At 43.4% G+C, this 14,838-nt stretch overlaps 1 protein-coding gene across 3 annotated transcripts; it reads left to right on the top strand.

Moving 5' to 3' along the window:
- The first annotated feature begins 9,870 nt into the window (after positions 1–9,870).
- LOC120644995 (disease resistance protein Pik-2-like) lies at positions 9,871–14,521 on the top strand. 3 transcript variants are annotated; one of them, XM_039921741.1, is made up of 3 exons: positions 9,871–10,682; positions 11,115–11,975; positions 13,767–14,521. In XM_039921741.1, the coding sequence occupies exons 1-3, from the start codon at positions 9,871–9,873 to the stop codon at positions 13,774–13,776; spliced, it is 1,683 nt and encodes a 560-aa protein (XP_039777675.1). In that variant the 3' UTR covers positions 13,777–14,521. The 3 variants fall into 3 exon arrangements, 2 of the variants coding, with proteins under 2 accessions (XP_039777675.1, XP_039777674.1); XM_039921740.1 differs by lacking the exon at positions 13,767–14,521 and adding an exon at positions 12,151–12,198; XR_005664038.1 differs by lacking the exons at positions 9,871–10,682; positions 11,115–11,975 and adding exons at positions 13,273–13,357; positions 13,549–13,585.
- Positions 14,522–14,838: the final 317 nt, after the last annotated feature.

Here is a 14,838-nt window from a genome sequence, read left to right as displayed (position 1 = left end):
TCTTCCGGCATCCTTGTATTTTCATCCTGCACGATTACAAATAAAAAGATGGAATGAGAAATCTAAACGACTTAATAGAGCTAGAGTATATAATTGACAGGAAACACTTACATAGACCATACACTGACGAGGGACTTGTCTAGGGCGTCTTGATGGAATAGAAACAAAAAATGATCAAAATCGATCCAAATGTCATCCATCCCCCGATAGAAATGGGTATGTTTGATTCGACCAGCTATCATTATATACCCCTCTGCACAAGCTTTCAAGTACTATTTATGGAACTCACGCATTCTTGTTGGTAGGGTGTCAATCAACTCTGGCTATATAAGAGGTTCCCCCATTACAAATGGCTTTCTTCCTGCCCCTTCATGAATTGGGATTTTTTCATGACCTAGGAGTTGAGCTTTTGTGAGGTTTGTTTCCTTGACAAACTCAGCAGTAGCTTCATCCTCTTTTGAAAGCACTATTAGAGGGGGTACCATTTTTTTGGATTGTTCTCCGAGCTGGGGAACTCTCTGGTTCTCTCGCCGGTTACTCTTCTTCTCCCATGACTTTGTGATCGAGAGGTCGTAGTCCGACATCAGTGGAGGCTTTGGTTGGCACATATTGGATAGAAAGAATTTATTCGCTGCTGGATCCACTGGTTCCTTTGGCAGAGGCTTCTTTGGCTTCAACTGCTTGCGCACATCTTCTTGCACCCAAGCAGTCAATTTCTCATCAGTCATTTCGTAACCTGACTTCTCTGGCGTGGGCTTCTCTTTCTTCTTTCGTTCTTGGGTTTTCTTCGGCCTTGGAGGTGGTGGTGGCGGCACCCAAGCAGATTGTTTCTTGCGGAGGGAGGAGATGGCGGAGGCGGACTAACACTGGGATCCCGAGAAGCGGCCGGTGACGGCGATGGACTAACGCTGTGGTCCCGGGCGGCGGCTGGTGATGGTGGATCCACGCTGGAGTACCCTTGAGCAGCTGGCGACCTCGGAGATGGGCTAGGATCCCTTCCTGCAATTCTTATGTACTGTTTTTTCCAACAGATCCAAGTGTAGAGGGCCTGTCCTAGTTCCTCTTCTCCATCGCCTCCAGGGACCTCCAGGTCGAGGTCCTCCCATCCTTTCTCGACACGGTCAACAATGACTCTAGCATATCCTTCTGAAATCGTCATGCCATGGATTGTCCCGCCTTGAACAGGGACTTTAGCAATCTCATGAGCGACTACTTTCAGTTTTTTCCATAGTGGACATAGAAGCTCACAGGGGGTCCTGACGGCGATGTCATCCACGGGGTAATGTTCCGCAACCATTTCCTCTCGACCTGCGGCTGGGTATTCCGTTGAAGCGACGCTGCTATGATGCTGTGAGCCGACGGGGCTAGTCTCCAACGGAGCTGTTGATCTGGCTTCTGGTGGCCGCTGCTGGCTAGTTGCAAGTGCACCTTCGATCAAAGCAATCCGTTCTTCTAGGGCACGTATCTTCTCTGCTACTTCAGCCTTTCTTCTCTGTCGGCTTCGATACGTCTCTATGTCGCCACTGAAGCCATGCTTCCATGGAACTACGCCCATGCCTCGCACATGTCCTGTGTGTTCAGGTGTGCCAAGAGCGTACGTCAGCTCGTCTTTCTCTCTGTCCGACTTGAAGCTGCCTCCGAACATAGCCTTTAATGCCACATCGAGCCTGTCGGCCACTTCCCATACGGCATCACTTGTGACGAACAACCCATCTTCCATATTCAGTGAGCCTCTATGAGTGTAGAAGTAATGTTTTGCTCGCAACGGCCAGTTGAAAGTGGCCGGTACGATTCCTCTGGCAACGAGATCATCCTCCATCTTCTACCATTTCGGAATCGCCGACGCATATCCTCCTTGCCCAAGATAATGGAAGTGCTTCTTTTTGCTCGCATTCTCTTTGGCTTGGGCTGTCTTCTTCTCGCTATCCTCAGACGACTTGTACTGCACGAATGCCTCCCAATAAGGACATTGATTCTTGAAGTTTTTCTCAAAGTCCGGCGTGAGTCCCTTTTTAACATAATATTTGTTCAAATTTTTCTTGAATGTCTAAAAAGCAATAGCCATCTTCTTCATGACCCAATCCTTAAACAGTTGTTCTTTATCCTCCGAAAAGGTGAAGTGGCATTTCATATCTGCCCATAACATTTCTTTCTCGGTCTCGGGGATGATGTCAGCATCGATATCTGTGGCTTTACTTTTCTTCCATAGCTTGAAGCTAATGGGAGTGTGGTCCCTGACATAACATCCACATTGATTCACCACTGTCGTCTTCACACCCTTCAGAGACTTTGGTTCACCGTCAGGGTGGAGTGAAGTGATAATAGTGTGCCCCTCCATAATTTTCTTCGACCCTCGTTTCCATTTTGGTTTCCTAGTCGATCCGGATGCCTAGAAAAATATGTATTTAGTATGCATTGTACTTACATACAGAATTAATGTGTATGTTTATATGTATAATCACGAATTGTATATACCTCGGTGCTAACATCTTGCACAGTCATTTCTTCTATCTGATTATCATCGCCATCGCTAGTATCATTCAGATATTGGCTGCCATCGTACTCGACTTCATCCTCTTCGTAGTGGTGTGTGCCGGTACCAATGATGTCCTCAAGAAAGGCCTCCTCATCATCACGACAAAAGGGTTCCATTTCGTTTCCTATGTGAATCATCATATGTTTGATATGCAATTTTATACTAATTAACAATGTATCAAAAAATTACAAGTGCACCTTCGATAAAGCCGTACAACACAAAAGGGTTCATTTTGTTTCCTATGTGAATCACCATATGTTTGATATGCAATTTTATATTAATTAACAATGTATCAAAAAATTACAAGTGCACCTTCGATAAAGCCATACAACACTGACATGGACAAAATTTCTAAAATTTACATCATATACATCTTATATACAATGTGCCCTAACATTTCTAAGATTTTCTACTATTTTTCTACTATTTTTGTACTATTTTCACCAATTTCTAAGATTTTCTACTATTTTCTACTAATTTCACCAGTTTATAGTATAGCAAACTAAAATTAGACATAATTCCTAACATTAGGCAACTATTTACTTCATTTGTACAAATATCTACAATTTAGACATAATTTCTACAATTTTTTTACAATTTTCTACAAATTTTCCTACTATTTTCATCAATTTCTAGAAGTGTTCACAAATATCATCAATTTCTATAAAATATTAATATTGATACAAAAATATAATATGTGCAATTTGCCATGGGAGTTTCTACAATTTTCTGCTATTTCCTACTATTTAATGGAAAATAACTACATGAAAAATATTGTAACATTTCGTACTATTTTCTATGAATTTTTACTAATTTTCACAAATTTTCACAAATGTTCACAAATGTTCGATGCAATTCATCATTTTCTACAAATATTCACAAATTTGTACAAAAGTTCACAAATTTCGTCGATTTTAACAAATGTTCATAAACCTGTACAAAAGTTCACAAAGTTCATAAATATCTATAGACATTTCATCAGTTTGAACAAATTTCTAACAATTTCATCAATTTGAACAAATTTCTAACAATTAAATAGCTTTGCTGAAGTCAGCACGGACTCGTGCTGACGTCAGCCCAAGTTCTCACGTCGGCGGCGAGGCGCGTGCGTTCGAGGCGGCGGCGGCGTCGCCCGAGATGGAGGAGCCCGGACGATGCGGAGGAGGGCGGCGCGTTCGACGCGGCGGCAGCGGCGAACGTCGACGCGCGCACGGAGGTCCTGAGCCGCGGACGGCCCGTGCGGAGGTCGGCGCGGAGGTGGCGCTGCGGACGGCCCGGGGCAGCGCAGGAGCTGGAGGCGGAGGGGCCCGGGAGCCGCGGCGGCGAACGGCGGCGTGGAGGATCGGGGGCGCCGGCCCACTGCCGAGGAGGAGAGGGCCCGGCGTCACGGAGGCGGAGGCAGTGGCGCGACGGGGCGTCGGCACGGAGACGGAGGCGAGGCGCGGCGGTGGGGCGGAGGCGGAGTGGCGACCGGCGGCAGCAGCAGCGGCGAATCGATCTCGGCGGAGGCGAAGGTGAGGGGAACAGTGCTCCTGTTATATATATAGGGGTGCCACTTTAGTACCGGGCCAATGCATCACCCGGTACTAAACTGGCGCCAGCGCAGGTTTAATTAAACAGTTAATTAAATAGATTTTCTGTTTTCTTTGTGGGTGTTTTACATGTTGTTTATTCATAATAAATTAATTATAAATACAAATATATGTGTATGCACTTAGTTATAAATACAAATATATGTGTTTATTCATAATAAAATAATTAAATAGATTTAATGTGTATGCACTTAATTTATCATATATGTGCATGCACTTAATTAAATAGATTTTCTGTTTCAATTGTGTTTATCACATTGAGTATGCACTTAATTAATTTATCATATTGAATCCAAATATTTTTTATATGTGTTTCAATTGTATTTTGTGTGCAAACTATTATATAAATGCATAAAAATTTAAATATAAGTTATTTCATGCACCATATATTGCATCAATCACTTGGTCACATGAATATGAAAGTATAACATAATAATTACACATCATTGTTTAATGGAACGTTGACAACTTTTCTTTTTACGAATGTCCCTTGATCATGATCGGGGCATAAGTAAGGAGCGTCCTCTTTGGACAACAGGATGCTAGGGTCAACATCGACAGAGAACGGAGGACGGTCGTCAAACTAATCAAAGTCTTCTGACTTGTCTGAAATGTCTTCAACTCCAACGATTTTTCTTTTTTCTGGAAGAACTATGTGGCGTTTTGGCTCGTCGTCGGACTTGCCTTGATTTTTCTTAGGTTTGCTTGCCATGTCCTTCACATAGAAAACCTGCGTCACATCCATGGCGAGGACAAATGGTTTGTCTTTATATCCAATCTTTTTTATGTCCATTATTGTCATCCCATACCGGTCTATCATTACGCCGCCACCTGCTCGGTTCACCCATTGGCATCGAAACAAAGGAATCTTCAAGGGGCCATAGTCAAGCTCCCATATTTTCTCTATGACTCCAAAGTAGCTGTCCTTATTTCCATCATGTCCAATTGCATCAATACACACACTACTATTTTGGTTCGTGCTCTTTTCATCTTGGGCTCTTATGTAAAATGTATATCCATTGATCTTGTACCCTTGGTATTGCATGATTGTGGCCGATGGTCCCCTAGCAAGCCATTGCAGTTGTACATCAATCGTGCTGTCACCTATGAGTTTTTTTTTCAGCCAAACCGCAAAGCTATCTATGTGATGACGTGCAATCCAGGCCTCAGACTTTCCTATGTTTTCAGATAGGACAATATTGATGTGCTCATCCATATATGGGGCCACGAGGGATGAATTCTGTAGAATGGTGAAATTTGCTTTGCGGATTTCACTTTCAGAGATGTGCATATTAGATTTCTTACCTAGTGTGCCCTTTCCTTTCAGTTGCCCATCATAGCGTGACACGGGGACCCCAATCGGACTAAGTTCATCAATGAAATCAACACAAAACTCAATGACCTCCTCTGTTCCATAGCCCTTGGCGATACATCCTTCTGGCCTACAACGATTCCGAATGTACTTCTTTAAGACTGCCATGTATCTCTCAAAAAGAAACATATTGTGTAGGAATACAGGGCCTAAAATGTTTATCTCTTTCACAATATGAACCAGGAGATGGGTCATAATATTAAAGAATGAAGGTGGAAAGATCATCTCAAAACTGACAAGACATTGGACCACATCATTCTGTAGGCTTGTGAGCTTATTTGGATCGATTTCCTTCTGCGAAATTTCATTAAGAAAGGCACATAGCTTCACCACTGCTAATCTTATATTTTCTGGTAGAATACCCCTCAGCGTGACTAGAAGCAATTGGGTCATCAGAACGTGGCAATCATGAGACTTTAAGTTTGTGAACTTTTTCTCTTTCATATTAATTCTTCCCTGCATATTCGAGGAGTAACCGGACGGTACCTTCATACTGTTCAAGAAATCAAACATGTTTTTCTTCTCCTCTTTGCTGAGAATGTAGCTAGTAGGACGTAAGTAGTGCTGTTCATTTTCTCACTTCTCAGGATATAGATCTTCTCGTTGTTTTGTTTCTTTCAAATCACGTCTTACTTTCAGTGTATCTTTTGACAGCCCATACGTACCAAGGAATCCTAGCAGGTTCACGCAAAGATTCTTCATCACGTGCATCACATCGATTGCTAATAGATACATTACACTACATGCTTAAATTACACAACATGATAAATAGAAGTCCAAATTAATATATACATTACACTACATACTAGCTACCTAATACAAACTACTCATCATGAGATCTTTGGACCAATGCCTCGTGAACTGCCTCGCGAAGTCTTGTCACGGAACGGTCATATTCCGCCAGCCCTGACTCTTCACGTCTTGTATTATATCAAGCCATCAACTCACGATCATCATCAGTACTATGCAACTCGACATTAAATTCATGATAAAATTTACGGCTTTCTTGGCCAAGGGAGAATATATGAAAAGCTTTCTTAATCAAACGACGAATACGACCGCTAACAAGACCAACACGCTCTGTAGGGTGGAACTTAAGCAAATGACCAGTGCGCTCCAATTGATTGCGTACCGCCGCCCGAGCCACAGCTCGACGCTCAAAGGCATCATGTTGCAAAGGCATTTCTAATAAGTAATATTAATAACATGTCAATTATATGTCTCACTAATAAACAAAACTAATTTGAGTAAACTAATCAGATAAATGTAAAAACCTGAACAAATTATTAGAATTAAAATGAAAACATAAATTGTAAACAATAATTTTTTTGACACTCTTCAATTCAACGCGAACACGTCATTCCACGCCATAAGGGATGCACAATCAATGTTCGCGGCTTTGTTTCAGGCTCACCTTCTCTAAAATCATCGAGAAGAAAAAATGTTTATTTTGAAACATGTCTATGTCGTTAACCTTGACCCTGCAGTGATAACACTGACATTCGGGGCTAGTATTGACATCCACGACACAGTGCGGTACAATAGGACACGATAAAGGAGTACGGCCTTGGTCCGGATAATTTCATTCTCAACTCGCTCAAAGGTGTGGATTTCATAATTAGGACCAAGACCGTACTCCTTCATCACGTCCTCATATATACCGCACCGCATCGTGGATATCGATGCTAGCCCCGAATAGCATTGTTTTCACTGAAGGATCAAGGTTAACGACATATTCATGATTCGAAACATACATTTTTTAAACTTCTCGATGGTTTCCATATGAGCCCGAATAAATACATCATTAGAGTGCCAAAATAATGCAACTAAGTGCATAACAAATAACAAACTAATTAACCATGCCACTTGAAAAAAATTTGAAAAAAATCCGTATAAATTATCCACATTGAAACTATCCAATACACCTTCTCCAAATTCAAATAATGGGTTCTATACATCTAAAATCCATCCATAAATCATAGAAAATGTGCTCATTCTATATATTTCTAAAAATCACAAATATCTCAAACTACAGAGCATGAAACAAATAATAAATACCATCAAACAAGAGAGGTAGAAGTTGCAAACCTTTAGTGCACTTGGATGAGTGGAATCTCCACAAAACTTGAGAAAATGGGGCAGCACCTCCTCTCTAACTCGCAATGGGAAGAAAGCCCCAGCTCGGTCAAATGGTTGGCTCGAGCTCGGAGAGGAAGAAGACGAGCTGATTTATAGTGGGCGGATTAGTACTGGCTGGTGGCTCTAGCCGGTACTAGAAGTCACAATTTCATTCCGGCTGAAGCCATTAGTCGGTACTAAATTACTCGGCTCCATTTAGTACCGGCTGGTGGGTCCAGCCGGTACTAAGTGGCCACCTAGCTGTTGCGTCCGGCTGTCGGTGGCGCACTTTAGTGCCGGCTGGTGGCTCCAGCCGGTACTAAATGGCTCCAGGGGGTACTGTAGCTTTGGCCCGGTACTAAAGATGTACGTTAATACCGGGCCAAAGTGCGCCCGGTACTAATCTTCGCGGACGAATGAGCAGTTTTCTGGCAGTGAGAAAAAGAAACATAGTATATAATTATGGTAGTACAAAGCTTATCTCATCTGTTATTAGTACCAGTTGCGTAGCCTAGAATTCACCTTCTGAATAACGATAGGCTTAAAGTCCAACATAATTGATTTCTAGATTTTTTTTTCGTTTTGAACTCTTGAATATTAGCTGATTTGCATGCTGCCGCCCGCGACCCATGAAGAAAAATGGCTAGCTGCTAGGGTACCGTGTCACCGGAGATGACAAAAGGTGTGTTACGCGCTTACTGTTTTCAAATGAAACTTTGAAAAAACCTCTATTCCTCTGCGTATGGAGATCCGACACGTTAAATGAAAATTATTGTTTTCTGGCAAAAAGCTGCGGCAAGAGGCTTGTTTTCTGGCAAATGGTTGCAGCAAAGAGGCTTCTTTCGAGGAGCGCAACGTGCTTTCCCATGGGAGATGCAAAAACTTTCTATTTTCCCGTACTAGCAACCCGGCGCTGGCAGTGGCGTGCGAGGTGCGCCCGGTATTTTTTTTGTCCGTCCAAGACCAGGCTCATCACCAGGCTCGCTGATCTGGCCGCCGGCGAGTACACACCCATCCAGCTTCTCTTATGAACTTGGCACGTCACAGGTTTACACGCCCTGCACGGTCTCTCATCCTACCGGACTACTCTCCGGCGATGCTATTATGCCTACCTCACTCGTTTGATGTGTTATACCTAACGGATCGGCTAGGCATAGATCTAGTGGGTACAACTTGATTAACTTGAGTAAAACAACAAGAGTCTTTACATCTGGAACAAGAACTAGAGAGAAAGGTGTAGAAGTAGCAGACCAGATCCAGAATCGGAGGCCTCGGTGTTGTTGGCCATGGCGTGGACGCGGTGGTCGGAGTCGACGGCGAGATCAGTGCAGAGCTGTGGCGGGGGGTTGCAGTGCAGCGGCGGCGGCGCTTCCCATCACTGACAGTGCACCCTAGATCGGATTAGTGTTGTAAGGTGGGTTTGGAGAGGGGCACGACGGATCAAGGCCCGACTCGGCCTTTGGGCCGAGTTGGGGTGGAGATCAATCTAACATGATGATCTGTTGGAAGATCTGACCACAATTTCAAAATTTTGTTTTACAGATAAATATGTGCATCATGCATGGTGAGAATCGAACTGAAACTCTGCCAGCAGGTCCCCGTCCATCTGCGTATTGAGATTTGCGAAGTTTAAACAAACTTGTCTCCTCTGCCATGTTTGGTTAGGTGTCAAATCAAGTTTGCACAAAAAAACGAACGTCTGCATGGAGTACTAAACGAAGTTTATTTGCAAAACTTTTTTAGGAATGGGTGTAACTTTTCGAGACGAATCTAATGAGCCAAGTTTCATCATGATTGGCTACAGTGATGCTACAGTAACCGCACTCAATCATCCTCTAATCGTGCGGTCAAAGGTCTCATTAACTAGAGAAACTGCTACAGTACCATAGTTGTGGAGGTAATTTTGTAATTAGACTTTATTTAATACCCCTAATTAGTGGTCAAAACTTCATTTCTCTCTTGAAAACATTTTCACACTTCAACCAAACATGGCCAAGGGGTGGCAATGCATGCGGCTTCTTTCATGGAGCGCCCCGGCACTGGCAGCGGCATCCCAAGGCGTGGCACGTGCACACAGCCATTCATCACCATTTTTCTTTTGCCCCTCGTGAGAGCCACTGCACGAGGTCTGATTTTGCTCAGAAGCCAGCCTAAGCACCACAGTCAACTCTTCACACCATTACTGCTCACAGCTCACACACACACACCCCAAACTTGCTTCTTGCGCCCATAGCCAGATCCTCCGTCTGGCCATGGAGCTCGTCATGGGGGCACTGCCCAGCCTCATCCCCAAGCTCGCTAATCTGGCCGCCGGCGAGTACGGTCTGCAAAAGGAGGTGAAGGGGGGGATCATCTTCCTCCAGGCTGAGCTCGAGAGCATGCTAGGTGCTCTCGAGAAGATCTCCAAGACGCCGGCAGACAAGCTTGATGACCAGGACAAGATCTGGGCAAGGAAAGTGAGGGAGATGTCCTACGACATAGAGGACACTATCGACACGTATATGGTGCGATGCAAGGGGGGGAGGAAGCCGGCCGAACAGCATGGCTTCAAGGAAGCCATTGACCGGACCCTTAAGTGGTTCAGGCAGCCTATGATCCGCCGTAAGATTGCTAAGGAGATCAGAGAAATCAAGAGCCATGTCGAAGAGGTAGCCATGCGGCGTGATCGGTACCAGATTAACACTGATGTTGCGAAGCCTGTGACTGTCGATCCTCGGTTGCTATTTGCTCAGTATGAGGTGAAAGAGCTCGTTGGCATTGATGAGGCTAGAGAAGAGGTAATCCGGATTCTAATGGAAGGCAATAAGGAAGTGTCCAAGCAGCGCGGCAAGATAGTTTCAATTGTTGGGTTTGGAGGCCTGGGAAAGACTACTCTTGCTGATGTGGTGTACAAAAAGATTAGAGCACGATTTGATTGCTCAGCTTTTGTTTCTGTATCTCAGACACCCGACCTGAAGAAACTATACAAGCAGTTGCTGTATGACCTTGGCAAGAGCATCAATGAAGAAACACTGGATGAGAGGCGGCTCATCGAACTACTCCGAGAATTCCTTCAAGACAAAAGGTAAGAAACACTCCTTTTCATCAATTTGTACATACCGATTTTTTTTTAGCCACTGATAATTTGCACCATCTGTTCATCATACTCCTTCCGTCAATTATATATATGAAGTATAAGGCTACATATGGTTAATTAAATGTTCATGGATGGTTTCTATCAAATGACAAAATACAAGCACTTAAGCTTTATCACAACATTATTAAGTGCAAACAATTTCCTGACTGGCCTTATTTTTTGTTTTGGCAAACATTTCGAGTGGATTATTTTATTTGTCCATGAACTTGCTAAACCAGATTCTATATAGATTAAATTATCAAACCATTAGTAGTGCTCCAGTTAGCTTGATTTGCATAAAGCTGGTATATGAACAATACTTAGAAACATTTCCGTCCTAAACAAGGAGTTTTTTTTTCTAATAACTTGTGATATATGTAGGTATTTTGTTGTTGTTGATGACATATGGGATATCTCAGTTTGGAATATGATTAGATGTGCTTTGCCTGATAATGATGTTGGATACACTATTATTACAACTACCCGTATTGCTGATGTTGCTGAACAAGCTGGTAGTGCTTACAAGCTGAAACCCCTTTCTTCAAACAACTCTCGGAAGCTATTTTTTAGAAGAATATTTGGTAACGAAAACAAAGACAACAATGAAGAAATAGAAAAATGTCCTGATGGTGAACTTGCGGAAGTTTCTGACAGAATACTAAAGAAATGTGCTGGTGTGCCCTTAGCAATTATTACAATGGCTAGCTTGCTAGCTTGCAAAGTAAGAAATAAACTGGAGTGGTACGAGGTGTACAATTCTGTTGGTACTGGCATGGAAAATAATATGGATGTGGAGAATATGAGAAAGATATTGTCTTTCAGCTATTATGAGCTGCCATGCCATCTAAGGACTTGCTTGTTATATTTAAGCATGTTTCCTGAAGATTTTGAAATTGACAAGGACCGCTTGATAAGAATGTGGATAGCTGAAGGTTTTATCCAATGGGAAAAAGAGGGGAAGAGTCCATTTGAAATAGGAGAGTTTTACTTCAATGAGCTCATAAACAGAAGTATGATCCAACCGATATATAACTTTTACACTGGCATGGTAGAGAGTTGTCGCATACATGATATGATGCTCGATCTTATCCGTTCCTTTTCAAGCGAGGAAAACTTTGTTACCATACTAAGTGATATCGATAGCACATCTCCATCAAGTACGATTCGGAGGTTGTCCCTTCAAAATGGCAAGAAAAGTCACGTGATGGCTCAGGCTACTAGAAACTTGTTGCAACATGCAAGGTCAGTTGTTATCTTCCCAGCAGCTGTTGCTCAAGTGCCGGCTGCTGGCAGCTGCCGATTTTTACGTGTACTGGATTTGGAGCATTGCAACCTTTCACATACTGATAGCCTTAAGTACCTTGGAAATTTATACCAATTGAGGTACATAAGACTATATTCTACGCATATTTCTCAGCTCCCGGAAGAAATAGGAAACCTGAAGTTTCTACAAACATTGGACGTGAGGAGCAATCCTATTTCCATCTTGCCTTCAAGTGTTGTCGAGCTAAGAAATTTGATGTGCCTAGACATTGACGCGACTACAAGAGTGCCAAATGGAATCGGAAACCTAACATGCCTTGAGCAGCTGTCATGGTTATACATTGATGGGTCCACCATAAACATTATAGAGGAGTTGGGCCAGCTAACTGAACTGAGGTTGCTGCGTATTAGATTGGACGAGTGGAACGACAAGCTGTTGGGGTGCCTACACAAGTTACAAAAGATCCAGGAACTACGTATAGCAGTCCATCGTGGGCCACACAACATCGGTGGATTGGATGCCTGGGTCGCTCCTCGACATCTCCGTTTGTTGGATGCAAAAAACATCTGTTGGTTTTCTACACTGCCGGCTTGGGTGAATCCATCGTTTGTTCCGGTTCTCACCTGGCTACGGATTGCCGTGAGGGAGCTACATCAGGTGGATCTCGACATCCTCGGGAGGTTGCCAGCTCTCCGCCGTCTGTTTCTGATGGTGGACAATAAGAACCTGGGAATCCTTCAGGGGTTAATTGTTAGTCCTGGTTCGTTCCCGTGCCTTGAATTCTGTTACTTCTCGCGTTTTGTATGGCCAGTGGTGTTTCAAAAAGGAGCTATGCCAAGGCTCGCATGGCTTCGCCTCTTGCCGTTGTTTTATGTGCGGGAGGCAAGAGGAATTGGCAGCAGCGATGGTGGTCTCGACTTGGGCCTGGGGAACCTGCCATCGCTGCAGCACTTCGAGGCTGATCTCCGATGTGAAGGCCCTAGCGAGGAGGAGGCGGAGCAAGCCATGGCTGCCCTAATGCATGCAGCTGAAATGCATCCCAATCATCCCCGCCATGATATATATTGAATATGAAGGTGCGGTAGCAATTATTCCTTGCTTCTGTCCTTTCCCATTTCTTCTCTTCTTCTAAACTTATAAAATCGCGTTGGTTTTTCCCGCCATGTTGCCAGCCAGTCTCTTGTTGTTCTTTCCCCATTCTCTTAAACCATTTCCCCTCTTTATTTTCTTCTAATCTTAATTTCGTTTCGATTTCTGTCAGATGACGAATAACTAACCAGAGAAAGGATTTGATTGCAGCTAAAATGCATCCCAATCATCCCCACCATCATATACGTATAGATGTATATTGATTGTGAAGGTGCGCTAGCTCCTGTCCTTATTCCTTGCGTTAGTTTTTTCCCACCCTGTGCCATTTTTTCCCGCTTTGTTTTATTACAATCTTAATTGAAGATGAAGGTGAGTTAGCTCCTGTTGTTATTCCTTGCTACTCCCCTTCTACATTTCTTCTAAACTTAATTTGCATTTATTTTTCCCGGTTTATTTCCTCAGATTCGGATGATGGATCTTGGACTGACAGTGCTAATAGGTATATAAGCCCAGCCTGACTCCTGTTGTTCAATATAACCCCCTTTTCCACCTTCTAATCTTAGTTTTGTATATTTGTCTCACACTAGACAGAAAAAATTTTATTCTAAAATTAATTGCGTTTGTTAGATTGCTCACCTCTTCATCTTCTTCTAATCTTATTTTTTCGATTTCTGTCTCAGGTTCAGATGATGAATAACGAACCGGATAAAAGATTTGAGTTAATGCAAATGATAAGTTGCTGGTGGAGCTTCGCCACATTTGCAGAGATTAGATTGCTCACCCATGGACAGTACCAAACAACTCGAACCTGTATTTAGTGATGTTATCTACTCAGTTTCCCGTGGAAATGCCACGTCTGTGGGTTAGATTTGGTTGGTTAACAACTATTACGATGTCTGGCTTCTGCACACTTGGAACCTGGAGGCCTTCCTAGACGGCTCAATTTTACTCCCTTTTTTGCAGTACTGATGTTGCTCTCTGGCATCAGTAATGCGGGGCGTGGGGAAGGCAGTGCAATATGCCGGCCCAAGGAGCCTGCAAACCAAAATCTTTTGCTTATTTTCTGCGTTGTGTTTGTCCTGCCGCTCGTTCCTATTATTCTTCACGAGTGTTGCTTATGTGACGAAAAAGGTAAAGTAGTTATTTTGCGTGAGACTTCAGAGCATCGGTGCCGGAATGCATGGTTTTCTTGAGGGGTCAGGAATGCATGGTCGATCGCTCTGTTTCTTTCTAATACAGGGCACCTGTATGTAGTGATGTTATGTACTCAGTTTCCCATGGAAATGCCACGTCTGTGGGTCAGATTTGGTTGGTTAAGCACTATTACGATGTCTGGCTTGTGCACGCTTGGAACCTGGAGATTTCCTAGCCGGCTCAATTTTATTCACTATTATGAGTGTTGCTTATGGGACGAAAAAGGTCGAGAAGTTATTTTGCGTGAGACTTCAGAGCATCGGTGCCTGAATGCATGGTCGATCGCTCTGTTTCTTTCTAATACAGGGCAACTGATGTAGCATTTCATTGCAACTAAGACCTCAATTTTATTCACTATTATGAGTAAGACCTCAAATGATTCCCAGCCGTCCATTTCTTAATTAATTAATTAATTAGTTAACATAATCTTAAACATTGAAATAATTATGACTCCCAGCCGCATCCGCCCTAGCGACCCGCCTGACTTCCAGCGGCGACGGGTGAGGCAAATCAATCTCTATCCGACTGCAGCCGCCGCCGCTGCCTCCTACGCCGCCC

This window comes from Panicum virgatum, chromosome 8K (genome assembly GCF_016808335.1).
Source record: "Panicum virgatum strain AP13 chromosome 8K, P.virgatum_v5, whole genome shotgun sequence".
Lineage (NCBI taxonomy): Eukaryota > Viridiplantae > Streptophyta > Magnoliopsida > Poales > Poaceae > Panicum > Panicum virgatum.
The sequence above is the reverse complement of the archived record's forward strand: the minus strand, read 5'-3'. Positions and strand labels throughout refer to the sequence as shown.